Below are 26,779 nucleotides of genomic sequence, written 5' to 3'. Positions count from 1 at the left end.
ACACCAAACGCCCAGGCCAGATATGAGGGGGCAGCTCTGAGCAGAGGCCTCGTGGAGGCAGCCTCATCCTAGCCCACCAGGTCCTGGAGAGAGAAGACAGGCACCCCAGGGCTCCAGCATCCCTGGTGACAGACCCTTGGAGCTCGGAGCCAAGACTTATGCTCAGCCCCCCTCCCCAGCATCGTTGCCAACTGCTGTGGAAGTTCTGGTCTGGGTGGAAACTGACCCCTGGGTTGGACTGGTGTCCCCCCGGGGTGGGTAGTGGTGGCCCTCGTCACTCTGTGTGGAGGACTCGAGAAGGTCACACCTGGATCTTCCCGTCTCTGCCCATAGGGTAGGATGTTCGGGGCTTCCTGTGGTTGGCGCCAGTCCTGAGCAATCGCTGCTTCCGACGGGCACCTCTTCAGGTGCCTCCCGGCCTCCAGGCACAGGGCCCAGCCCAGGCTACCCCTCTGTGCCTTGTCACCAGCTCCAAGGCCTCCTGAAGAATAAACCCACAGCATCTGGGTGTGCCTGCCAGCTGCCAGTGGGAGCCCCGTGCTGTGGCCGTTCTTCTTTGGGGAGGGACGATGCTCAACCCAAGGAGATGGGCCCCCGCGCTCAGTGTCTGCCCAGTGAGATGCGTGCACAGGTGTGTCGGGACAGCTGCGGTCTCTGCTCCGCCTCCGCTCACCGCCCCCCAACCCTGGGTCCCCGAGCCTCCGGCTGTGCCCGTCCGTCTCTCTCCAGCCAGCAGGCTTGGAGCTGGCTCCATCCACGGCCGTTAGGTCTCCGATGGTGGGAAGAGGGTGATTCTGCTGCCAAAGCCGCCTTCAGGCAGGGTCCCTGGGGTAGAGGGAGCCCCAGGGGGTCTGGCCAGGGCCGGCAGCATCTCTCCTGGAGTAACTGGGCACCGAGGAGGCATTGGGCTCTGCCTGCCTCTGGACGGCCCCTCCCATCAGCTGGTAAATCCACCCCCTGTCCCTGCAGAAGGGCTCTGCTTGCCACTGGACTCCTGGATCTCCGGACCCCAGCCCTATTCTGGGCCCTCGCCCCTGGGACCCCAGAGATGGGACTGGAGGGACTTCCTCAATCCACCTGCAGGAGGGGACCAGTTGAAACTGACTTCAGAAAAACAGCTTTCTGAGCCCAAACAGGCTGCCAAGAGCTATGCTTTTCCCTCCAAGCTTGACTTTCTGATTTAATGAGGCTTCTTGTCCAAGTTGGGCTTCCCTTGAGGCTCAGCTGATAAAGAATCTGCCTGCAATGCGGGAGACCTGGGATCACTCCCTGGGTTGGGAAGATCCCCTGAAGAAGGAAAAGGCTACCCACTCCAGTATTCTGGCCTGGACAGTTCTGTGGACTGTATAGTCCATGGGGTCACAGAATCAGACACGACTGAGCGACTTTCACTCACTCACTTGTCCAAGTTGGGCTTCCCAGGTGCTTCAGCGGGTAAAGAATCCTCCTGCCAATGCAGGAGACCCAGGAGATGCTGGTTTGATCCCTGGGTTGGAAAGATCCCCTGGAGAAGGAACTGGCAACCTACTCCAGTATTCTTGCCCGGGAAATCCCATGGACAGAGGAGCCTGGTGGACTACAGTCCATGGGGTCACAGAGTCGAACCTGACTGAGCAACAGAGCACGCACTTTGTCCAAGTTGAGCCGCTCAGCACCAGCCTGTGTCAGGTGAGCCTAGGGTGGGCCAGCATGGCTGGAAGTAGACACGTCACAGAGAAAATCCCCTTTCCTAGTAAGGGGCTCCTGCTGGCCGGGCCCAAGACACCTCTGGAAGTTTTCACAGACCCACCAGTGTCCAAGGCAAGTTAAAGCACACTCTGTCACAGATTTTCACTCAGGTGTTTGTCTTTCTGAGCACGGTGAAGGGGGTTTAACCACGGTGTTCTCCAGGGGAAGATACTGGGGGGTTGCAGTTCTCCTGCAGGGAGATGGAAGGTGCTCAGAAGCGGGCGAGGCAGAGCCTTGCCTCTGGGGCACCAGGCTGAGGCAGAGCCCTCGGGGCGTCCGGGTCTGGTGGGGCAGCAGCCGGCTCACCCACTTCCTGGTGGGACGCATGCAGGATACGAGCGGCAGCCGCCTGCTCCTGTACCCGGGGCCCCAGGACTGCGAGATGGGGGCCAGCTTTGCTGCTCACACTGGTGGTCGCCGCCCAGTCACCTGGTGTCAGCTTGAGAAGGAATCGGCTCCCTGGCCAGGCATGAGTGGGGTGCCAGCCAGTCATCAGAGGAGGTAGCTGGAGGCCCGGGGGCAGATGGATCGCAGCCTCCTAACGGCTGGGCCGCTGCTCCCTCTCCGAAGCCCCTGGACACGGGGCCCTGTGCAGGCTGTGTGGAGCTGAGTGCCAAGGGGCCTGGATGCACCAACTCCGCAGGCTTTGACCATGGAACCCCTGGGCGTCCACTGGAGAATCAACCTGAGAGGTTAGAGGCAGTCTCCCGCAGCTTTCAACACTGTTGTTGAGAAACGGAGAGCCCCCGCAGCCACTGAGCAGGTCTGTGAGTTTAGATCGGGGTGAGTGTCTTGTGTTTCGTCACAGTGTTTCTGCAAACACTTCCAGGGCTTCCAGGCCAGACCTGCGTTGGTGCTGGGACAGCAGATGACACTCATGGGGTCGGCCCTGCAGAGGCTTGGCCTGCGAAGCATTCCAGGAGGTGTGGCTGGAGATGTTCCAGCCGGCCTGTGAACGGGAGCTGCAGGCTCGTCCCCGCCCGGCCTCCTGCCCTGGGGGGCTGTGGGGCTCCCCCAGGGGGCATCAGGGTCCCTTCAAGGAGGGTGCTCCCAGCCACAGGTCCTGATGCCATCCTCTGGCCTCTAGCTCGGGCAAGTTCTGGAATTACTCTGGGCAGCACGGGGCCCGTGACACCTGTGGGAGTGACCCTGCTCCGTAGGATGCTGGGTGTGCCGCGGACAGCACGCCACGTGTCTTGCGTCCTCCCTGTGAACTCCGTCACAGGAAGCCGGCTGCTCTCCGGGCACGTCGCCCGTGGGCAGGTCCACTGGGCGTCCTGCAGGAGAGCCCGTGACAGCAGTGCTGCTCGCCCCTTCCAGAGATGCAGACTCTTTCACCACTGGGCGAGAGTCACAGGAAGGCACAACCAGGCGAGGGCTGGCCCTGGACACAGGTCCCCCCACCCAGCCCTCAGCACCCCAAGGTCTGGGCCACATCAGGGGCCCTGGAGGCAGGTCCCTTCAGGAGCCAGGCAGGGAGGTGGGCGTGGAGGCCGCTGTGGGGGAGGCTGTAAGGCGCCTGAGCCAGGCGGCTGGGGAGTACTGCCCACTGACAGTGACCTGTGGCTTTGAAGCTGTTTGTTATGTGGCATTACTGTAGGGTTTGGTAACTGATACAGTCCCATGGGCCAGATTCACCTATGGGGGTCCTGATTGTGACCTTGGAGGTTTCCAAGACTTTTTCCCATTCAGAATGTGATTCCACAAGAAGAGCTTAACTGTCTGTTCTCTTCCCTCCAGGGCTGTACAGCCAGAGAGGGTAACTTTCTGCCCATTCTGCCTGGCAATAGTCATGTCCCACCGCCCTGCAGGGCCGCCCAGGGCTGGGCTCCTCTGGGGGTGCAGGGTAGACTGCCCGAGCCACAGGGACGGGAGACAGCAAGCCAAGCAGAACAGCCGCCTGTGAGTCACCGTTCCAGAACCACCACAAATGGCCCGCACCTGCTCGCCCACCCTTTCCCACACCTGCCAGCCTCACCAGGGGCTTTTGGCCGCTGGACACAGTGGGGCTGGCGCACACTGACCACCTCCAGAAGACAGTGACAGATGTCAGCGCCAGCAGGTCCTGCCCCTCCTGTCAGCAGATGTCAAGATATGAAAAATTGGGGTAAATGAAGGGTGCACGATTAGATTCGGGTGCAAGCTGGGTTCTTGTGGGTGCCAGAGACAGCTGCAAAGGCATGTCAGGGACAGTTGCCCTGATGCAGTGGGGGCTGCCCAGCCCGGGTGCCCGGGGACAGCTGGACGAGGTGCCGACGTGGCCCGCCCTCCGTGGAGCCGCCCTGCAGCTGCTGGGAGCACCGCCAGGCATGAGCCTTGTGCCCCGGCTCCGGGCCCACCCCAGGGTTCCCAGGACCCCAGCCTATCTCGAGCTGATGGCTCTTCTCAGGGGGCCCCTGTTCTCTTCTCCCCTTCTTTCTGGGCCCTTTCTGGTTCTGTCCAGGAGGGGTTGGCTCCGGATCTTCCTGCAACCAGCCCAGAGGGCAGTCAGGCCTCTTCTCAGCACCTCTGGCCTCTCTCGTATCTTTTTGACTTACTTTCATACAGTTATTTGCTTGTAAATGTGGGTTCAGGAGCCTCTCCAGGCCCTGGCTTTGGCGAGCTCCATCAATGCTCGTGCAGGCGTGAGCTGGAGAGCCAGAGAAGGCACCTCAGAGCACCATCCAGCACCAGGCCCGCGGCCTGGCCCGCGGTGCAGAAGAAGGTTTGTTTTTGAGTGGGTCACAATAATATCTAATATCATTTTACAACTGTTAGCCACTCCCAATACTTTGGCCACCTGATGTGAAGAGCCAGCTCATTGGAAAAGACCCTGACGCTGGGAAAGATTGAAGGCAGGAGGAGAAGGGGACAACAGAGGATGAGATGGTTGGATGGCATCACCGACTAGATGGACACGAGTTTGAGCAAGCTCTGGGAGTTGGTGATGGACAGGCCTGGTGTGCTACAGTCCATGGGGTCACCAAGAGACACGACTGAGTGACTCAGTAACAACAATATAGATCAAGATATGTTTAGTATAAATGACAAGACCTATTGTGACTGGTAAAGCAGTGCCTTTTTAATTGATTCTGAAACTAGGACCAGAGCAGTTTTTTTGTTTGTTTTTGTGAAACCCACATAGTGTAGAAGTAAGTATGTTTAGGCATACAGTTCAGTAGCATATTGTACACTCGCCATGTTCTGCACCACCTCTCTATAGAATGTTTCCCTCATCCCACAAGGAAACCCTGCCCCTGTGAGCAGTCTCACCCCCCACACCACTCCCTGGGAGCCCCTGGTCCACTTACTTTCTCTGTGGATGGACTTCCTCTGGGCGTTTCATATGAATGGTCTCGTATAATACGTAGCTTTATGTGTCTGAATTCTCTCACTGCACACATTTTCAGGGTCCGTCTATGTTGTAGATACACCAGTACCTATCTCTTGTTTTATGGCTGAATAATACACCAGTGCACATTTTATTAAATTCAGGTTGAAACAGGCGAGAACTTGACTCTGGCTGGCCTTTCTACGGCCAGGTCCTGCTCGACAACGTTCATTCCCATGGAGGTTCTAGACTCTCAGATGGACTGGACCTCTGTGGTCAGCTCAGGAAGGAGGACCCTGGAGGGGACATGAGAACATGAGCTCCAAGAAGAACTCTCTGGTGGCCTCGCCCACCCTGGGCAGACCCGAGGAGGGAGCCCAGAGCCCCGGGAGCTGGAGGCTGGACAAGGGGCCCTTTTCTGCTCTGCACAATGTCCCATTGTGCCCTTCTGAGGGGGGGGGACAATGCAGCGCCGGCCAGGGTAGGCTGAGGACAAAGAGCCCTTTGTGGTTCCATCCCCACCTGAAAGGCAGCGCCTGGGGTCCCACCTGACAGCAGCGTGGCCCTCCTCGCCCCCGGCCCCTGCGCTGCTCCCACTGCTCAGACCCCTCGGCGAGGACCCAGGGACGCTGGACTCTCCCCCGCTCTCCCCAGATGGCTGCATGGGCTCATCGCCCACTGCGGGGGGTGACAAGGCAGGATGGGGGAAGTGCTGTGTGTGGGTTCCTGTGGAAGGACCTGGAAGCAGGGCCTGACCAGGTCCTCGGGCACGCGCTTCCCTGCTGGGGGCTTTCCACCTTGCGGGTGACTGCACCTCTGTAGGAACTCTTAGAGGTGCTACTCTACAGACGAGGTCTGAAGGCTTTTCATGGAAAAGAAAAGGGAGCCTTTTAAAAGAAACACACATGGTAAGACGCACGTGTGTACGGACGCTCAGTCATCCAGTTGTGTCCAGCTCTTTGCAATCCCATGAGCTGTAGCTCCTCTGTCCGTAGAATTCTCCAGGCACGAACACTGGAGTGGGTAGCCATCTCCTTCTCCAGGACATCTTCCCAACCCAGGGATTGAACCCGAGTCTCCTGCATTGCATGTGGATTCTTTATCACTGAACCACCAGGGAAGCCCAGTTCAGCTCAGTCGCTCAAAATGCTATCAACACCAACAGTGGAGGCTCGGGTGGCGGTGGGGGGGGCGGGGGGAGGCGGTCCAGAAGTTGCTGATCAAGCGTATCTGGAAGAGCCTCTGTTCAGAGGCAGCCCCTCTCCTCATGGAGTCCACATGACGGGTGGTGAAGATGGAATTAAACAAGCCAGAAAAAACTGGTCATTTGACCACATAACTATTGGTAACACACCAAACACTAGGAACAAGACATAAAAAACCCTGAATGAGCATTTGTAACACACATAGAAGAAGAGGATCTTTCTTGACAAAATTCACCACACTCATCTGGGCATGTGTGGGGGGGCATTTCACATGGTTTGACTAGGTGGTTGTCCCTCCCCGCCTAGACTGTGAATTCTTTCAAGATCAAGACCTGTTTCATATTTACCTTTGAATTCTCAGTGAGCAACACAAAACTGCATATGCCCAGGGAATAATTAGTTACAATGAGAGCCATACCTCATGGACTGTGATCTGTTTATAAATTGAGGACACTGTTCTACTTCCACTTTGGAATGGAAAGATAGTCTAAAATAAAATCTCAAGCAATATGTGTGTATGTGTTCGCCACTCAGTTGTGTTTGACTCTTTGTGACCCCATGGACTGTAGCCTGCCAGGTTCCTCTGTCCATGGAATTCTCCAGGCAAGAATACTGGAGTGGGTTGCCATTCTCTTCTCCAGAGCATCTTTCCAACCCAGGGATCAAACCTGCATTGCAGGCAGATTCTTTACCATCTGGGCCACCAGGGAAGCCCTAAAGAGGATCTTTAATACATAAAGAGCTCTAACAAGTGAATAAGAAAAGCCCACACCTGTCTCAGTCGTTTCAAGTGCTCCACGGTTTGCCCAGTAACCCCAAAGGCTCTACGCCTGCCCTTCAGCACACCTCTTGTTTGCTCTGAGGAACGCCTGCGACTCCACCTGCTCAGAGGCACCTCTCCTGTGTCCTCAGAAGGTAGCATTGCTGCTGTCCTCACTGGGGTGATGCTTGGGTCATTCACTGGTCAGTAAGTTCTTCCCTCCTCTGAATCCTCAGCCCACCACTGTCCCCTGTGGCTGGAGGGCCAGTAGGAGCACTGACTGTCTAAGGGGGCTTTGCTGTCCAGTTCAGAGCTGTGGGCTTGGGGCCGGGGGGAGGGCAAGGAAGCTGGAGGGTCTGAGATTATTAGGGTCAGCCGCAGCCCACACTGTCCCTCACTAGCTGTGTCAGGGTCCCCCCAGCGCAGAGACGGCGCGCTGGGCAGGAGACGCCTGTGCCGCACCTGTACACACACCCCTGGAGCCCTGGGGCGAAGCATCTGCTCCAGTCGTCCGCACACAGCCAGGGCCCGCGGCGGGAGCGCAGGACCCACCGGCAGCCTCCGATGCCCACATCTCAGCCACTGAGGACGCGGACCAGGCCTGCGGTCAGATTCGTGCTTTCCAATCACCTTTTCCACGTCGCATTTCTGCTTCTGAAGTGCCTTTCTGCCCTCTCTACCGTGAGGGTCCCGGAGGGCGGGCGCCTAGGCAGGGGACTGCCCAGGAGGCCCCTGCAACGGTGGCCGAGGCAGTGAATGAGCAGGCGGGTGGCGGGGGTGGTGCCCAGCTCTCCAGGCTCCCACGCGCTCACGCTGCGGGGCCTGGGGGAGCGCGCTGCAGCGGGTCAGGAGCTCGCCCCCGGCCGGCGAGCCTGGCCTCAGGTGTGGGCGGGGCCTCGCCGCGGGGCGTGACTCGCGGCGCCCCCGCGCATGCGCCGTGCTGGCCCAGCGATGGCGGCGCCCGGGGAGTCGCTGAGGAGACGCAAGGCTGGGGCTGGGGACCCGGAGCCCGAGGCTTCGGCGGGGCAGGGGCGCGACCTCAAGGGCCGCCCGGCCCGCCTCCGCGCGGGCACTTTCTGGCTGACCAGGATCGTGCTCCTGAGGGCCCTCGCTTTCGTTTATTGTGAGTCCGCGGGGCCAGGCCCCTAGCGTGGCCCCTGCGCGCGCCCGCCGCCACGCCCAGGGCGCCCCCCGGGGCGTGCTCGCGGCCGAGCCGCGGGGTCCCGCCGCCGATCCCGCGCTGACCGGAGCCGAGGCGGTGACTGCGGCCCCGCAGCTTTGGTGCCGGGGCAGCAAGTGTGGACTCACCTGCGGGGCGCGGCCCGAGCCGGGCGGGAGCAGGTGGAGAGCCGCGCGCCCCGCGCCGGCCTCGCCCACCGGGCCGCCCCCAGAGTGCGGCGGGGCGCCCGGGGCCCCCCAGCGTGTGTGCGCGCCCCGCCCCGGGCCCCGCAAGCCGAGGGGCGCAAGCCCCGGGACCAGCAGTGGCCCCCGCCGCCAAACTGAGCTCGCGAACGAACGTGGCAGCGCGGGGCCGGCGGGGCTGGGGGCAGCCGCCGGCAGAGTGGCCTCGGCCCCTGGGCACCCCGGTCCCAGCGGGTCCGGAGGGCGCTGGGCACCGGGCGTCCCCGCGTCGTTTCTGAGTCGCTTCCGCACACGCCTTCGAAGGGGCCGCGCGTGCCGCTCTCTGCCCAGCGACCTCTGCCAACCTGGAGTGGGCACCCGGGGCCCGGTCCGAGGGGGGGCGGGAACTCAGCCGCGACTCTCGTCTGTTCTCCAGTGCTCTAAGTTACTGTAAAAATAGTTCTTGCTGCTATGCTCTATCCTCCACGGGATTAAACAGGCATTCTAAACGTTTGAGCTGTCACTTAGGGAAAGATGAAGTCAAGACAATGTTAATCTGCCAGGCTTTAATAGACCTTTAAACCGGCGCCGTTAACAGTGGGAAAAGCCCGCTGGCTCCTCGCGCAGAGAGCACAGCTTATAGAACCAGCTCTGCCTCCAGGGAGCCCGGCTGGCTTTGAAGGAAACCGTTCTGAACCGCTGGATCAGGCAGATAATTTAAGCCTGGCGCTGAGCACAGAGTGAGTTGCTTTGGCGCATGAAATTTTTCTCCACCTACCTTTTCTCACTATGTGGAGTAGTATTGGAGTTTGTCAGCCGCCCTAAGGAACCAGTTTCCCATCCTCGGTGAGGAGGGTCCCTGGTTGAGATGGCTGGCAAGTAGGCAGCACCCTGGGTTGGTCTCTTCTGGAGGCTGCAGGTCTCCTGGGGACTGCCAGCAACCTCAGCATCTCTTAAATCCCAGGAACTTCCCACAAGGCTGTGGGGTCCACACCTTCCACCTGATGTTGAGTGTAACCCACCAGGAGGCTCAGTGATGGGCCTTAAGCTTCCGCACCCCCTGCACAGCTGTCGGGGTTCTTAGTGCCGTTGTCCTGCCTGTCTGTGCGTCTCCGTGGGAGCTCCTGCAGTGGGGATGGTGTGTAACACCTCTGGCCTCTGTCTTCCGGGAGCGGCTCCTCCTCCATAAACTTCCCTTGACTGTTTTCAGTCTCTGTCATTGCTCTGTGCCACCGCAAGACGCTTTTCCACCTGTGTCCTCCCCCCCGCACTCGGCACCCCAGCCCATGGGTGTGACACTCAGGTCAGAGACTGCCCACCTGCGAGGCCCCTAATCTAAGCCCCAGGAACCGGGCAGCACCTCACACCTTCTAGCAAAGGGAGGGCCACGCCTGTCCTGGCTCCCGGGTCACCAGTCTGCTCCTGCTGGCAGGTACACCCTGTGGCCAGCCATGCCCCCTACAGGCAGCTCCCCCTTCTTGGCAGCCCTGTCTTAGGTCACGGCGGTCCTCAGATACCCTGGGAAGAGCGCGGGCAGCCGGCGGGCAGCTCACCTCCTCCAGGCGCTCGATGTTGGCCTTCAGGCAGGGCGTGCAGGACCTCAGCTCACTGTTCTCCTCGTCCAGCTGCTGCAGCCTGGGCACAAGAACTAGGCTGGGACCCACGGAGCTGTGCCCGACCGCCACACACGCCCACACAGGGGCCAGAGCTCCTCACAAGCCAGGAAGGCGTCCACACCGCAGGTGTGGGGAAGCCTCACGTTTACAGAAAAGCTGTCACCACTGAGTGAGTCCCTGGACCCCGAGCCCCTAGCGGCTTCTCGAGGCGTCCGTCACACTCACACCGGAAACACGGGCGACCAAGCCACGGCCTCGACCCAGCCTCCCCCTGGCGCCCCTTCCCGTCGGGTCCCCGCACCGCAGCGCCGTCACGGCTCCTCTGTCCCCTCAGGCTGCGGCATCTCTAGGCTTCTCCGCTCTTCGTGGCCTTGGCGTTCTGAGCAGACCTGGCCCTGTGTGTGGTGGATGCCCCTCAGGCTGGGCTCATCTGGGGTCCTCTGGTGACTGGACAGGCTGTGGGTCTGGGGAGAGCCCTCCTGGGGCCGGGGAGGAGCTCAGCTCCTCCCCTGAATCCTCGTTTAGCTTCAGGCTCTGGCCTGAGCTGGGGGTCACAGCGGGTTGGTGATTCCCACGGGGTGCGTGTTGGGCCCATCGGGGGTGTCTGCACAGACACAGGCCTGGAGTCTGCAGCCTGGGCAGGAGTCTCACGTCTGAGCCTACCCCACTTAAGACTCCGGTGTTTCTCTACAGAGCCCTTTGTCTTTGACCTTACATTTCGTAGCTTTTACTCAAAACGATTTCCAAAGTCAATCAGGCCAGCCCTCCCTCCCGCCGTCCATGCCGCCCAGCCGCGTGGTACGTTGGCAACAGAGTTGCACTCGCGTGTCCTGCTCTGCGCTCTAGCCTGCCATCCCCTGGGGTCCTGGCTAGGTTGTTTTGATAGTTTAGATAAGGTTCCTGTTTTGTGATGTACAGTTTTATGGGTTTTGACAGATGCATAGTCGTCCATCACCCCAGGACTGGACAGAACAGTGCCATCCCTTCAGAGTCCCCCAGGGCGTGTCACCAACTGCTCCCCACACCAGTGCCTGGCACGCTCTGACCGTGTTTGGCCCCGGGGTCCGCCTTTCCCGGGAGCCTTTGGGTCTGCTTCCTTTACTCAGCAACACGGCCTGGAGGTCCTCCCATGCTCTTGAGTGAATCAACATTCCATCGATGCTCCCTAACGCACCACAGTTTGTTTACGTATTCCAACACTGAGGGACATCTATGTTTCCAGTTTTAGCAATTATGAACACGTAGGCTTTTGTGTAAATCTAAGTTTTCAGTTCACTTGGGTGAATACCTAAGAGTATAATTGCTGGGTTCTTGGTAAATCTGTGTTTAACTTTATGAGAAACTGCCAAACTGTCCTCTAGAGTGACTGGACCGTGTGTGTCCCACCAGCAGGGAATGAGAGTTCCCCTTGTTCTGAATCCTCTGGAGCATTTGGTATTTTCAGCTTCTCGGATTTTGGCTGTTATGATAGGTGTGTGATGATATTGCATTGTGGTTTTAATTGGCGTTTCCCCAACAGCAAATGATATTGAGCATCTTTTCATGTGTTTATTTGCCATCTGTGGATCCTCTGTGTGAAGCAGATGACTTTCAGCGTCTGCCCAGATCTTCTGCCCTTTGGAAACCTGGGTTGTCTGTTTGCTTGTTGCGTTTGAATGGCGCTCTGAGTATTCTGGACGCAAGTCTGTCATCAGATGTGTGAGCTACAGATACGCTTCCTAATCTGCAGCTCGTCTTTTCATTCTTTTAGAAATACCTTGTACAGAGTAAAACTTTCTCGGTAGAGTTTACTGGCTTTTCCTTTCATGGATCATGGTTTGATTGTTCTTATCTAAAAACTTATTGCGAAACCCAAGTCACGTCCATTTTCTTCTATATTTTCTTTTGGAAGTTCTATACTATTATGTTTTACACTGAAGTCTCTGGTCCTTTTTGAATGCATTTTGGTATAAGATGTGAGTTATATACCAAGGTTCATTTTTTTTTGCATGTGATGACCAGTTATTCCAGCACCGCCTATTGGAAAGACTGTCTTTCTCCATTAAGCTGTCTTTGCATCCTTTGGGTAGGCCTGCTTCTGGGCTCTGTACTCTCTTCCATTGATTTATATGTCTGTACTTTGGCTAATACCACACTGTCTTGATGACCGTAGCTCTGTAGTAAGTCTTGAAGTCGAGTAAAATAAGGCCTCGAACTTTGTTCATTATCAGAATTATTTTGGCTATTCCAGTTCCTTTACTTTTACAGACACATTTTAGATCAGCTCATCAGTGTCTGCGAGAACTTTACTGGATGTTTTGATTGAGACTGCATTGAATCTATAGATGAGATTGGGGAGAAATGACTGTAATAATGCTGACTCCTCCAGTTCATGAACACAATGAATCTTTGTATTTATTTTGATCTCCTTAGACTTCTTTCATTATGTTTTGTAGTTTTCCACATACAGATTCTGTGTATATTTTGTCAGTGCTTTTAGTCTAGACCCTGTGTTTGGTGGCTGTTGTAATTTTTTAAAAATTCAGATTACAGTAGTTCGTTGTTGGTGTGTAGTGATACAGCTGACTTCTGTTTGTCAGTCTTGTATTCTGTGACTTTCATAAACTCACTTATCAGTGCTATGAGGGCTTTTTTTCTTCTTTTCAATTTTGGTTGATTTGGGGGGATTTTCTACAGAGGCAGTCAATTAATAGAAATAGTTTCCTTCCTTCCTTTCTGATCTATATAACTCTTATTTTTTATACTTGCCTCATTGCCCTGGCTAGAATTTCCTATGGAGTGTTAATAGGAGTAATGACAGAAGAGATAGTCTGGCTTTGTTTCAAGGCTTCAGGGAAAAGTATTGCCATTAATCTCTAAGTGTGAACTTGGGTGTAGGTTTTCTGTAGCCATCATTTACAGACTGATGAAGTAGCCTTCTATTCCTAGTTTGCTAAAAAAAAATTTTATCATGAATGAATAAATTCTTTCGTGTACTTTGTTGTGTGTCTATTGATGCTATCATATGGTTTTCTTATTTAGTTTGTTAGTATGGTGATTACATTGGTTGTTCTTTGAGAGCTGAACCAGCCTTGCATTTCTGAGATGAAATTGGTTGGTTATGATGTATTATCTTTATTTCTTCCTTTGTGAGTTTTGGTAGTTTATATATTTCAAGTAATTGGTCTGTTTCATCTAAGTCATCAAATTTATGATCTAAGATTTGTAGTATTCCTGTATTATCTTTTTGTCTGTGAAATCTCTAGCAGTGTCCCTTTTTTCATCCCTGATATTGGTGTCTTCTCTCCTTTTCTTGGTTATTCTGACTAGACTTCTATCAATTATATTCTTCTTATCGAAGAACGATAAAATTTTGATGGTTTGATTTTCTTTTTCCTGTTCTCGATTTCATTGAAGTCACCTCTTTTTTAAAATGTCTTTTCTGATGTTTGTTTTCTGTGTAGTCTCTTTTTTCTGATTTCTTAAAGTAGAAGTTTAGATTTGAGGCCTTTCTACATTTCCGACGTGTTTTAGTGTAGATTTTCTTTAAGCAAAGTTCATTCTGGGACGGCTACCTAGCCATCCCACGCAGCCAGTCGCGTCTTTCGTATGACGCGTGCGTGTTGGACATGCACATATGCATCGTGTGCAAGCAGGAGCAGCGCACACAGGCATGTGCACACGCACCTGTGCCCTGTGACTTTCCGGGTCGGGTCTTCGACCCTCTCCCCAGGCTTGTGGAACACCCAGACCCCTCGAGTCCACACTTTGATTCTTAACCGCTGCTCAGACCCTGCCCAGCCTCCTCCCGTGGCCAAGCCCCGCACGTCCAGGAAGCGTCCGCAGACGGCTGTGCTCCTGCTTACGCTGCTCCGTCTTCTCTTCCTTCCAGTTGTGGCATTCTTGGTGGCCTTCCATCAGAACAAGCAGCTGATTGGAGACAGGGGACTGCTGCCGTGCAGGACGTACCTGCAGAGCGTGCAGCGGCACTTCGGGGGGCGAGTCGGCTGGGACGCCCTGAGCTACGCCCCCACCGTCCTCTGGCTGCTGGACTGGTCTCACATGGATGCCAACCTGGACGCCCTTGCTCTCCTTGGGCTGGGCATCTCCTCGTTCATCCTGGTCTCCGGCTGCGCCAATATGGTCCTCATGGCTGCCCTCTGGGTCCTCTACATGTCCCTGGTCAACGTGGGACAGATCTGGTAAGAGGGTGGATGGGGCACCTGGGAGGCAGGCATGGTGACTTAGGGCCCCAGGGGCGTTATGCGGAGCCTAGCAAGGCCTCCTGGCTCCAGGAGCGAGTGAGCAAACTGTCTTCTTATATGAGTTCAGAAAAGACCACCTGTTTTCTTAGGCTGTGGGGGCACTGTTGATCGCATTCAGCCCAAACCCAGGAGCCTCCTGCTTTGGGAGTAACTTTGATTCTGTTGGGAGTATCACGGCCACACCTGAGACCATGTTGCCCTCCTCCTGTGCTGGGGGACTGTGCGATGGGGGGAGTTGAGTGTCCTGGGGATCAGGGACACTGAAGAGACGCAGAGCCAGAGCTCAGGGACTTCTGCTGTGTAAAACACGAGTGACTCACAGGGACTGACCGGCCCAGTGCTGTCCTGCTCAGATGCATGGGAAGCCTGAGTTGTCCCTTTGGCCCCAGGCTTCTCGGTTAGTGTCAGCTCCTCCAGAGGCTGGGTTTCTGGTTCTGTTATCTGTGCTTGGCTGTGGCAGGAATCCTGAAGGGCTTCTTTGTTGTGCTTAAGGCGGCGTGTGGCCACCCTCCCCGCTCCCCATCTTCCTGGCCCCCACAAGGAAGAAAGGATTATCTCTGGAAACTTGGAGCGAGGTTGGGCGCTCCGGGAGTCCCTTCCTGCAGAGGAAGCCGCCTTGGCACTCGCCTCTGGCAGAAGGGACGAAGGATCGACTTCAAAGGGCTGGGAGCTGGTGCCCGAGGGCTGCAGAGGTGCGGAGGGACCCCTGCATCGTGGCCGCTGAGGAGGAAAACTTTATCTTGGCCTGAGATGCCAAGACATCCAGGCTCTCCTGCCTGCAGCCCGGTGTAGATGGGTTTGATGTGGAGAAGTGGATTTGATGCTGTGGGTTTTTGAGGTCTGGGCAGCAGCACAGTGCCATCCCCACCGCACGGCTGTGCAGCGGGGCCCTGTCCCCATGGGGACACCCCAAGGCCTTGCGGGAATGGTGGCTCCCCACTGCCCGTGGTCATCGGACGTGGCACGAGCCTTCTCTGCTCCCGCCGACGGCGCTGGACGTGGCCTTCTGTGCCAAGGTGACTCCTGTGTTCCTCGGCCTGGGGAGGAGGGGCCTCCACCCACTGGCTACGTGGCCAGGCTGCTGCTTTAGCTCCTCTGGCCTCCCCGTCCGGCGCTGCTCCTGTTCAGCTGTCTACAGGGGCGCTCACAGGCTTAGCCTGAAAGAACCCGCTTTGTTAGAAATTCCCATCCACCTGCTTCCCGAGTGGAGAAGTGCTCCTCTGCACAGGCAGGAAGTGGGAAAGTTATGCAGATTCAACGCAGCCCCCCTCGCCCCCTGCCACCAGCCAGGGGAGAGCAGATAAAATATTTATCCCTGATGCCCTCCTACACAGTGAAACATCGCTGGGAACCCGGTTCAGTGTTCCAGTCACCTGGCGCAAAGGCCTCTGGGTGACTCGAGGCCAAGGGCTGCATACACAGAAGTGGGGTTGGGGGCTCCCGCTCCTCAGTTCTCTGCCTTCCTTCCTGTGGAGATGAGTGGTCAGTGGCCTGTGGGCCACCTTCGGTGGCAGTGGCAGTGTTGTCTCTAGCAGACAGTTGGAGGTGAGGCGCTAACACAAACCGTTTGGGAGCAAAATCGGAATCTCTTAGAATAGGGTGCACCTGAGTTTCTTTAAAAACCAGAACAATAGACCATCCCCCAAACTCGTTCTGTGAATGGCCACCTCTTCTAACATAAGTTCCAGCTGTTAAAAATACAGTAAAAGCTGTAAAAGTCTAATGAATACCTTTTATCTTTTCACGTAATTAGATGTAACTACCTATATTTAAAAACCTTGTATCAGGCAGCCTTGAGATTTAAAATTCAGAGTAGGTGCAGATATGAGAAGGCGTTTCCTAGCGCCCTCAGCAGAGGCCCGTCATCAAATCCACAGAGGGCTGCTTCTCTCGCGGCCAGGCTGTGGGCGGGGGCCGGGCCGGCCAGCGGCCCTGTCAGCTCCCAGGCTCCTCCAGCTGGTTCTGAGGGACACCGCTAGCATCCACTCCGTGAGGTTCGGACAGTCAGCCCCTTCCTCTCCTCTGCTCACCAATGTCACTTATTGGGAGAACTTACTTCTTCCATCAGGCAGCGTGTGACTGGCTGTTGTAAAGGGTTTACTGTGGAAGCTCAGGCTCCTGCTCAGCAGAGAGCTCAAGCCGTTTCCTGTCTTCCTCCTCCAAGTGGTGTTCCCTGTGGGAAGCCCGCCTCTCTCAGGCTGGATGGATGAGCACCCCAACTGCCCCTGGCCTCATTGCGTGCCTGGTTGCCAGGCTGATGGGGTCTGTGTCCTACCTTCTCTGGGGGAAGGTGCCTGATGTAGGAAACAGGCGCTTGGGGTCCCCTCGGACCTGCCCTCCCCTCATTGGGGGCTTGCAAATCTCGGACTCCCTGTCCTTTCACGTGTCAGTACTTCATCGAACAAATGTCTGTCTTAAAGCATCTCTATTTACAAACTGCGAAGTGTGACCATTTAACTTGTGCAAGAATAGCCGCCATCTGCCTCTAGAACGCCTCCTCAGCCTGCGTCCCCACCCACCCTCGGCACCGCTCTCCGTGTCCTGTCCGTGCCTCACACGGCTGGGGACACCTGTGGCCTCCGCGTCCGGCTGCCGCCGCCGGACAGGCGTGTGGCTTATCCGTGGTGCAGCCAAGGCCAGTGCCTGGTCCTCTCACTTCCTGGGCCCTTGCTGAGCCGGGCAGTCGTGCCCTTTATCCCGGGGTCTATGTGCTGGCATCGTGTTGACTGGAGGAGAGGATTTGTGGTGTGAGGAGTGTCCTGGGTCCGCTCATGTTACATCGCGGGGCTCCCTCCCGTGGCCTGGGGCTCACACACGGTGTCCTCCCCAGGGCCCCAGCTCCCTCAGGGAAGGCATGTGTGACACGCCCCCCCTAGGGCTGCCTCTCTGATACTCTGTGCTCAGCGGAGCGGGGTGTCATTTGAAGTGAATGATTCTGGGATAGGACATTTTCATGGTGCTTGAAGGAAATCTTTGCAGCGAAACCAAGCGCAGGTGATCTTTCAACGGGGATCAGAATTGCATGCGCCCCGTCTACACAGGCTTCTCACCAAACCTCTAAGAAAAACCACTGCAGAAGCAACAGCCCAGCTGGCGCCAGGTTGTTCAGGGGCGAAGAGCGTTACATGTACTTCTCCAAACGTACTTACTCATCCCCTGCTGTGGGCATAGCCCTGCAGAGCGACTGCGCGGTGGGGCCAGTAAGAAACGCCTGTCAGTGACGGCTACCTGGGGACCTAAGGTGTGCCCCAGGTTCAGCAAACAAGGGCAGGTCTCCCCTCACCTCACCTGCACTCAGACGCCCAGGGCAGGTGCGCCTCAGCGAGCCCTCCACTCAGACACTTGAGTGCAGATTTTCCTCAGGTTCACCTCCCCTGAGACCTCTGAAGGCCGCTCTCGCCCCAGCTGCCACTCTGCTCTGCCACCTGAGGGCCCTTCTTCCTTGTGGCCCAGTAATGTGACCTCTGACCTCTGTAGGCTATGCCCGTTCTGTTTGGAGACGGGGTCAGTCTTCTTTTGCAGCTAAGGCGATGCATTAATCAGAAGCTGTTTGGTGACAGCTCTTCTCCTCTTGTCTTTCAGGTACTCCTTTGGTAAGTGGCGGTCACATAATCTGGGTGTCGGCTGCGCACGCCGGCGGGTCTCGTCTCCCGCGGCTGCACCAGCTGCCTCGGGCCTGTGTCCTCACCCGTGCTCTCTGCCAGATGAGGCCAGATGCCGCCTCGCACCTCCACCCATCACGCCTCCCGTGCTGGCTGAGGGCACCCAGCGGGCGTCCAGGACGTCGGCACTGGTGTTCCTGCTAGTGACTGGAGGGCCACAGTGCCCTGCAGGCCGGCCCTCACTCCCCAGCGTGCATGGAGACACCCCAGAAGGCGCAGGATTCCTGGGGCCTCACGGGCTTGGGTCTTCCTGGGTTTCTGCCGGGAGACTGCAGGTCCTGCTGTGCTCTGCGGGTAGCACCACCCCACGGGCCCCTGAGTTGGCAGAAATGCAGGGCTTGGGGAGTGCGGCCGGTCTGGACCCCAATCCTCTGAGCTTGGGAGCAGAAGCAGGGGCTCCCCGTGGCCCTGAGGCCTGCACTGGGTGGTGGTGGGGGCGATCTCCTGTGCTGGCCTCACCTCGGCATCCAGGACCACCCTCGTCATGCTCTCTGTCTGGCCTCTGTCGGAGGTCAATGTCTTCAGCTTCACTCCTCAAAGGTCACTCCCTCACCAGCAGAGCAGGGCCACCTGCGATGAGCAGGACAGGGGACCTGGAGCTTGTGGCCTCGAGCAGGGACTGCATATGGGCTCCCTGGACTGTCTCGCAGCCATTACTGGGACATAGTAGCACCCAGCATCTCTCTTCAGTTCTGTGTGGGTTCCCTTTGGGTTCTGTCCAGTGGGCTCCCAAGGGAAGAATGGCCGTGGGGCGGGGCCGGCGCTGGACAGAGGCCCTGGGTGAGGATGGAGGCGGGGGTGTCGGAGTGGAGACGTGGGTGGGGTCTCTGTGAGTGTGAGCGCTTCTTGAAGGCTGGCGTGGGCATATGGTCCTCTGAGGGAAGCCTGTCCTCCTTGGTTCTGAGGATCCAGGAGGTGTTGGGGGGAGCCGGAGGAGGAGCCATAGATTCTTCTGTGCACTCGGGCCAGTCCTGCTGACCCCAGGCCTGCACACGCGTGTACAGGGGACACCAGGCTGCCCAGCCAGAGTGGACTGCCAGGGGCTGCCCGCACAGTTGAAACAACAGACGTGCTCTCCCATGGGTGTCACACCCTTACCCACAGCAGGATACCAAGCACAAGGGGATAAAGGACCAGGGCCGCAGGGGAAAAAACTACAATGTCTGGAATAAAAGCTCACGGGTAGGGCTGGATACAGGGGGCGGGGTCAGGAATAAATGGAGGAGGAGCCACCAGGCCAGGGACCTGGACTGAGGAGCAGAGCCCAGCCTTTGGATGGGGGGAACAGGGAGCCCCTAAGGGCGTTTCACCTCGGAGGACAGGTGCAGGGGGCCGGGGGCACTATTTGTGGAGGCGCATTCCAGGGGCAGGGGTGGCAGGAGGGGAACCAGCCATGCCCAGGACACAAAACCTGTGTTTCCTCCTCTCCTGCTCTAAATCACAGGACAGGGGCTTTCTTGGTGGGCCAGGGGTACAGAATCCACTTCCCAATGCATGGGACATGGGTTTGATTCCTGGTTGGGAAACTAAGATCCCACATGCCTTGGGGCAATGAAGCCCATGCAACTGGAAGGACTGATGCTGAACCTGAAACTCCAATCCTTTGGCCACTTGATGTGGCTGACTCACTGGAAAAGGCCCTGATGCCAGAGAGACTGAAGGCAGGAGAAGGGGACGACAGAGGATGAGATGGCTGGATGGCATCACTGACTCAGTGGACATGAGTCTGAGCAAACTCCCAAGGGATGGTGATGAACAGGGAGGCCCGGCGTGCTGCAGTCCATGGGGTCACAGAGTCAGACACAACTGAGAGACTGAACCGAGCTGACTGCAGCTAGCGTCTGTATGCTGCACCAAAGGTCACAGCCAGATAAATAGATTTAAAAAATGAAGTACAGGAAGGTTTAAAGCGAAAGTAGCCACGTGTCTTGCAAGGAGGCGCCTGTGACAGGTAGGGTGGGGGCAGGACCCTCCCCCTCTGTGGAGCGACTCGGTGTGAACTGCAGGTAGTTTTGAGAAGTTAATGGTGGACATTGTATCCCTACTAAAGTGTACTTGCAGCCGGGGCACCAGTACTCAGCGCCCATCCAGGGGATCTACAAGGGCAGGACGGGGAAGCAGGGACAAGACTGAAGTTTACAGGGAGCAGGAAGTCAAGTGTACACTAACGGGCGGTGCAGCAGCCGTGCTGAGACACTGGGCAGCCTGCGGTCCTCAGGGCGGCGGCGCGGGCCACAGCCCATGGAGGGGGCGCATTTCTGGGTGATTATTTTTACCACAGTAGCTGCTGCTTCTCTACACACAGTGTTTGACACCATGAAAGACACTGGAGATGCACAGCCCACAGAAATGGGCCTGCTGCAGAGTGGACACACCTGAGGAAAACACCAACAGCCCTGAAGATGTGGGCCTGAAAGACAGCCACAGCCTGAAGGTGGGAGTCACGCTGTATCAGGCGGGAGTTTCTAGGACTTCGGCCCAGGAGGCAGCATCTCTAGTAACCCTGAGAGAACGCCTCCAAGGGGGCCAAGGCAGTAGCCAGGTTATGTAGAAGTTCTGCAACAAAGGGCTGGTAGTATAGCTGAGAAGAGGAGAGAAGCTAAAGGCAAAGGAGAAAAGGAAAGATATATCCATCTGAATGCAGAGTTCCAAAGACTAGCAAGAAAAGATAAGGAAGCCTTCCTTAGTGATCAATGCAAAGAAATAGATGAAAACAATAGAATGGGAAAGACTAGAGATCTCTTCAAGAAAATTAGAGATACCAAGGGAACATTTCATGCAAAGATGGATTCAATAAAGGACAGAAATGGTATGGACCTAACAGAAGCAGAAGATATTAAGAAGAAGTGACATGAATACACAGAACTATACAAAAAAGACCTTAATGACCCAGATAACCACGATGGTGTGATCACTCACCTAGAGCCAGACATCCTGAAATGCAAAGTCAAGTGGGCCTTAGGAAGCATCACTACAAACAAAGCTGGTGGAGGTGATGGAATTCCAGTTGAGCTATTTCAAATCCTAAAAGATGATGCTGTGAAAGTGCTGCACTCAATATGCTAGCAAATTTGGAAAACTCAGCAGTGGCCACAGGACTGGAAAAGGTCAGTTTTCATTCCAATCCCAAAGAAGGGCAATGCCAAAGAATGCTCAAACTACTGCACAATTGCACTCATCTTACCTGCTAGCAAAGTAACGTTCAAAATTCTCCAACCCAGGCTTCAACAGTATGTGAACCAAGAACTTTCAGACGTTCAAGCTGGATTTAGAAAAGACAGAGGAACCAGGGATCAAATTGCCAACATCTGTTGGATCAGAGAGAAAGCAAGAGAGTTCCAGAAAAACATCTATTTCTGCTTTATTGATTACACCAAAGTCTTTGACTGTGTGGATCACCACAAACAGTGGAAAATCCTTCAGGAGATGGGAATACCAGACCACCTTACCTGCCTCCTGAGAAATCTGTATGCAAGTCAAGAAGCAACAGTTAGAACTGAATATAAACAACGGACTGGTTCCAAGTAGGAAAAGGCTGTATATTGTCACCTTGCTTATTTAACTTATATGCAGAGTACATCATGAGAAATGCTGGGCTGGATGAAGCACAAGCTGGAATCAAGATTGCCAATTGAAATATCAATAACCTCAGATACGCAGATGACACCACCCTTATGGCAGAAAGTGAAGAGGAACTAAACACCTCTTGATGAAAGTGAAAGAGGAGAGTGAAAAAGTTGACTTAAAACTCAGCATTCAAAAAATGAAGATCAGGCCATCCAGTCCCATCACTTCATGGCAAATAGATGGGGAAACAGTGGCTGACTTTATTTTTGGGGGCTTCAGAATCACTGCAGATGGTGACTGCAGCCATAAAATTAAAGACGCTTGCTCCTTGGAAGAAAAGCTGTGACCAACCTAGACAGCATATTAAAAAGCAGAGACATTACTTTGCTAACAAAGGTCCATCTAGTCAAAGGTATCGTTTGTCCAGTAGTCATGTATGGATGTGAGAATTGGACCATAAAGAAAACTGAGTGCCAAAGAATTGATGCTTTTGAACTGTGGTGTTGGAGAAGACTCTTGAGAGTGCCTTGGACTGCAAGATCAAACCAGTCCATCCTAGAGGAGATCAGTCCTGAAGGACTGATGCTGAAGCTGAAACTCCAATACTTTGGGCACCTGATGCAAAGAACTGATTCCTTAGAAAAGACCCTGATGCTGGGAAAGATCGAAAGTGGGAGGAGAAGGGGACGACAGAGGATGAGATGGTTGGATGGCATCACCGACTCAATGGACATGAGTTTGAGTAAGCTCCAGGAGTTGGTGATGGACAGGAAGGCCTGGCGTGCTGCAGTCCATGGGGTCACAAAGAGTCAGACACAATTAAGCGACTGAACTGAACTGAGTCTGAATGTCAGAAGATTATTGTAAACTAAAGAAAACCAGATATGCCGAGTTCAGCGCTTCTCTGTGTGGGAAGACGCATGAGTCTGCACGCACGGAATCATTCCTTGCTGGGCACCTCAGCTCTTAGCGCCAGTGTCCTGAGTTTCCACATCCTGAGTATCCTCGGGGCTCACCAGCTCATGTTGAAGGGGTGCAGTCGGTGAGGACTGTGGACAGCCTTTGTTTACTGAGCTGGCAGGAAATACCCCATTTCTCAGTTTCCTCCTCTTGATCTGGAATTTGACCAATATTTGGGAGACATTACATGACCAAGTTTTGTCCCAGGATACTGGAGGCTCGTCCTGAGTCAGGCGAAAGTTCCTGTTGAAAGTTCCAGCTGCTAATTTCCAGGTTAGGCCCTGTTGATAATTAAAGATTCTCTGGATCCTCCGTCTTATTACTTACCACTATGATCCAGGAAATGTTTTCCCTTGTTGCTTCTTCCCATGCCTGGGAATCACGCTATCACAATTATTTTACATGAGTCCTAAATGTGATCTGGTTCCCCAAGCTGTTCAGCCGTCCTCAGTTTTGTTGGCGTCCAGGCTACACAGTGGGTGCCATAAGAGACAAGGTCCAAGTAACGCCACCAGCACCACTGACGGAGTCACCGTGCAGCAGGGAGACACGGAGCACAAACAATTTGGACACAAAACGATGATTCGTGTAACTAGTTAAAATCCAGTCACGATAAACCATGAAGTCCGCAGGAGAGCCAGCTGGAAAGCGAATTCTGGCAGGATCAAAAAGAGAAAGATAAAATGTTTTCATCTTTGTTTACAAAGGCATGTTTTATCAACTTGTAGTAGGTCACAGCATAAGAGAACAGGCTTTACTGAGAACAAAGTTTTAAGCTGGTGTGTTTTCCACGACGGGGCCGACGGGGGTGAACCGTGTGAGTTGTGCCTTGTGTTGTGCACACGAGCTGAGAGCACAGCGGACCCTCCAGGCAGCATCTCAGGTGGTGAGTCGCAGCGTTTAAAACAAACACAAGTGGGCTGTGCCGGAGGCCATAGTGGGGCGGGCAAGGGTCTGGCGGGGAGCCTGGGCTGCGGACCGGCTCAGTTGGGTCACCTGCCGCTGGGTATCTGGTGCAGAGCAGCGCCCGCCCTCACTCCCACCTGTTAGGTCTGCCCCCAGGCTGGCCAGGCAGCCGCAGGTTCATGTGGCCTGGATGCTTGACCCCCGTTCCGTCACAGCAGCACTTCCCGCCAGCCGTTGCAAGTTAAAGGCTCCCTGTGACCCTTACCTCTCTTAAATTCATGCTTTAAAAACAGCTTAATGAGGGCTTTACTGGCCCAATTGGAAGTTTGTATTAAAACCCGTCGGTGCTGGAGTGGAGCCTGCCTGCAGGAAGCGATTAGCGAGTCTTGAGTTCAGAGCTGCTGTGGCCACAGCAAGGCCACCAAAGCGTTTCCAGACCCTTGCCAGCCAGCTCAAGCTTTGCCTGGCCCTCACATCAAGCCCCATGTCCCAGAAAGCAGTTTCTTGTGATTAAATTTCCCAGGATCAGAGGCAGTTGAGGACACCCTGCCATGAGCTCGCTCTTCCAGGGAGCCCTGCCTCCGCTGTCCCAGCCCTCTGACCTCCCAGAGATGTGGGTGCTGCTGGGCTGTGTGGTTCTGGCCTCGTGTCTGGTCGAGTCCTTGGAAAGGACTGAGAGCCTGGGTCAGGTGACTCGGGGCCGCTGTGGACCCAGAGGAGCTGGTGGTTCCCAGAGGGAGGCAGGAGGCGCCACTGTGTCCTCACCGTGCGTGGCCGGGAAGGGGCCCTCCTCCCTGGGGTCCCAGCACCGCCTGCCCATCTGGCCTAAGCCTCCTCAGGCTGCTCTGGGCCTTGCTCTCTCCTCTGTGTCCCCTCCCGGCCACGGGGAGCACAGTGCGGGAGACCCGCTGCCCAGGGGAGGGGCTGGGGTGGGAGAACCAAACACTCCACCCCATGTTCAGCACCTGCCTGACCTCCGGCCTCACCTGGAGCCCGCTCAGCTCTGCGCGCAAGCGTGGACACAGCTTGTTGGCGTCCCCACACGACCGTGTCGGGTCCCGCCTTTCTCTTTTCTCACTTGGCAGAATCTGGTGACTGTCACTTAGTGGAACCAAGAAGAAAATATATTTTGAAGACTTTTTTTCTTGTTCACATAATTATTGAGGCTTTAGTTTTTCTGAATTTCTCCCGTTACATCTCGTTACCCGTTTGTTTCTAAAACAGAAGCAGAATTCTAGAATATTGAAGAAACCCTGAATTTGAGGGCTTTTGTCTAGAATCTTCTAAATTGCCTCGTACTTTTACTCAGTCGCGTAGATGTTGGGCCAGTGTTTCCTTTTCAGTTCACAGTATAGCTGATGATGAGCATCGCGATGGGCAGAAGGCTCCTGGGTGCCAGCGCCCAGGCTGTCGAGGCAGGCTCATTGGCACCTGGTTCCTAGAGGCCTGTGGCTGGTCTTGCAGCCCCAGTATGCTTGCTGACCAGCCGCCCTCCCCCTGCCCCCAAGCCCAGCCCCACGCGGCTCTCCCGAGATGACCAGAGCCTGTGAGGCCCCTCCGCCTCCAGTAGCCATGTGGCTCCTTTCAAAGAACTGGTTTTATTTATCAGATTTTTAAAAATGTGTTCTGGCTCATTAAATTTTACTTTTTATAGGTCGCTTCCTCCTGGGAGGAAGGAATTTAGTATTTTCTAAGATCTTGAGTTGATTAACTCATTATTCGTCCATTCTTCTTACCTGAAATGAAAGCGTGGAGACAGGTGGTCACCCCCCTGTGACTGGTCCTGGGCCTCTGTGGGCTGAGGCCCGGTGTCCCCGACAAGGGGCAGACACGCAGCTTCATAACCTTCAGGTGTTGCTGCCTCTTTAGCCCAGGTGCTGTTTAAAGAGGGTCAGAAACTCCAAACGCTTAAGGCTTTGTAGGTTATCTCTGGTTGGTCAGGTTTTGATTTCGTTACACTGCAACCAGAGAGTATGGCCTGAAGATCGTTCTTTTCATTATTTTTTAAGTTAGGTGTGTGAGGGGATCAGAAATTCAAGATGTATTACACAACCTGTAATACAAACAGCTCACCGTGGTTTTCCTGCGCTCACCCCATCCTGTTCTCGGGGTGACTCCATCTCCCCGAGCAGTTCTGCCTTTTGGGTTTCTGTTGGGTTTATCCAGTATTGTTTCCGTCGGGTTTATCCGGTCGTGTTTCTGTCAGGTTTATCTGGTCGTGTTTGTCAGGTTTATCTGGTCGTGTTTATCGGGTCATGTTTCCGTCGCGTTTATCTGGTCGTGTTTCCGTTGGGTTTACCCGGCCATATTTCTGTTGGGTTTCCATTGGCTTTATCCGGTCGTGTTTTCTGTCGGGTTTACCCAGTCGTGTTTCCGTCGCGTTTATCCAGTCATGTTTCCCTCGGGTTTACCCGGTATGTTTTCGTCGTGTTTCCCTCGGGTTTACCCAATCGTGTTTTAGTCGTGTTTCCGTCGGGTTTACCCGGTCGTGTTTCTGTCGCGTTCCCGTAGGGTTTCCGTCGGGCTTACCCGGTCGTGTTTCCGTCGGGTGCTTCTGCTGCGTCGCCTCTGGACGCCGTCCACGCACTTCCCGCTGCTCTTCTCCCACCTCCCTAGCGCTCTTCCTCCATCTCAGGTCAGCCGTCACAAGTGTCATTACGTTAGTATTTGGTCTTTACATCGCAACCATGTAAACATTGTTGAGTGCTAAGCTGATAGTGAAGTATAATAGTTTTCTCTAGTAACTTTTTTTGCCGGGATCCACACAGCTTGTGGGCTCTCATTTCCCCGGCTGGGGATTGAAGTTGGGCGGTGAGAGCCCAAAACCCTAACCACTGGACGGCCAGGGCACTCCCTGCCTGGCTCTTCCTCTGCTTCTTCATCTCTGATCACGCTTCACTCAGCAGCTCTTCCACACTGGCCAGCGCAGCGGCTCGGCCCCTCCCGACACTGTTTATCTCTCACTGTTGTGACACAGGAGAGCCTGTCAGTGCCCCTCAGCCCACAGAGGCGTCTGCTTGCTCACTGTCACCATTTGGAGCGCGGACTTCCAAGGCCTTGAATTGGGGTTGTGGGCAGCTGGACGTTCTGTCCGACCAGGCACCACTGATGACTCGCTGCCCTGTTCATCCCAGGGCCCTTGTGGTCTGGGGGCAGGAGCCTCACTGTGCCGGGGTGAGGCCAGAGGCGCAGCACGTCCCCACCGCCTCCTCCCCGGGGTGTCTTGGAGTGCACCCTCAGGGTCGTTTTTAAGAAACCCTTTCTTGGATCAGATTTGCACAGAACAGCTAAAAGCAGCTGGCGAGATGGCCCTTGTCCTTGTTTCCTCAGCATTGATCGTCACCTGTCTGAGGCGAGGCCAACAGGCAGGCTTCATTCCCATCACCCCAGTGCTGCTGCCATGCCAGGGACAGGCCTGTGTCCTGAGCCTGGAAGGCTCTGAGGAGCGAGCGAAGGCTTTGGTCTCAGTGAGCCCACTGC

General features: G+C 55.4%; 1 protein-coding gene and 1 long non-coding RNA gene across 6 annotated transcripts in view; both read left to right on the top strand.

Annotated features, from left to right (window-relative positions):
• The first annotated feature begins 2,793 nt into the window (after positions 1–2,793).
• LOC138429208 (uncharacterized) lies at positions 2,794–5,219 on the top strand. Its single transcript, XR_011252723.1, has 2 exons — positions 2,794–3,835; positions 4,486–5,219. It is a non-coding gene; the product is annotated as an uncharacterized lncRNA (long non-coding RNA).
• Positions 5,220–7,906: 2,687 nt separating this feature from the next.
• LMF1 (lipase maturation factor 1) overlaps positions 7,907–26,779 on the top strand; it is a 51,682-nt gene continuing 32,809 nt past the window's right edge. The window contains exons 1-3 of one of the 5 annotated variants that reach the window (XM_069570451.1): positions 7,934–8,126; positions 13,832–14,141; positions 17,787–17,797. In XM_069570451.1, coding sequence (XP_069426552.1) covers positions 7,934–8,126; positions 13,832–14,141; positions 17,787–17,797 — 514 coding nt within the window. Of the gene's footprint in view, positions 8,127–13,831; positions 14,150–17,786; positions 17,798–23,128; positions 23,280–26,779 lie in introns of those variants that run through there. The other 4 variants (XM_069570452.1, XM_069570454.1, XM_069570453.1 and 1 more) reach the window with 4 other exon arrangements.

This window comes from Ovis canadensis, chromosome 24 (assembly GCF_042477335.2).
Source record: "Ovis canadensis isolate MfBH-ARS-UI-01 breed Bighorn chromosome 24, ARS-UI_OviCan_v2, whole genome shotgun sequence".
NCBI lineage: Eukaryota > Metazoa > Chordata > Mammalia > Artiodactyla > Bovidae > Ovis > Ovis canadensis.
Note: the sequence above shows the minus strand (reverse complement) of the source record. Positions and strands in the feature narration are given on the sequence as shown.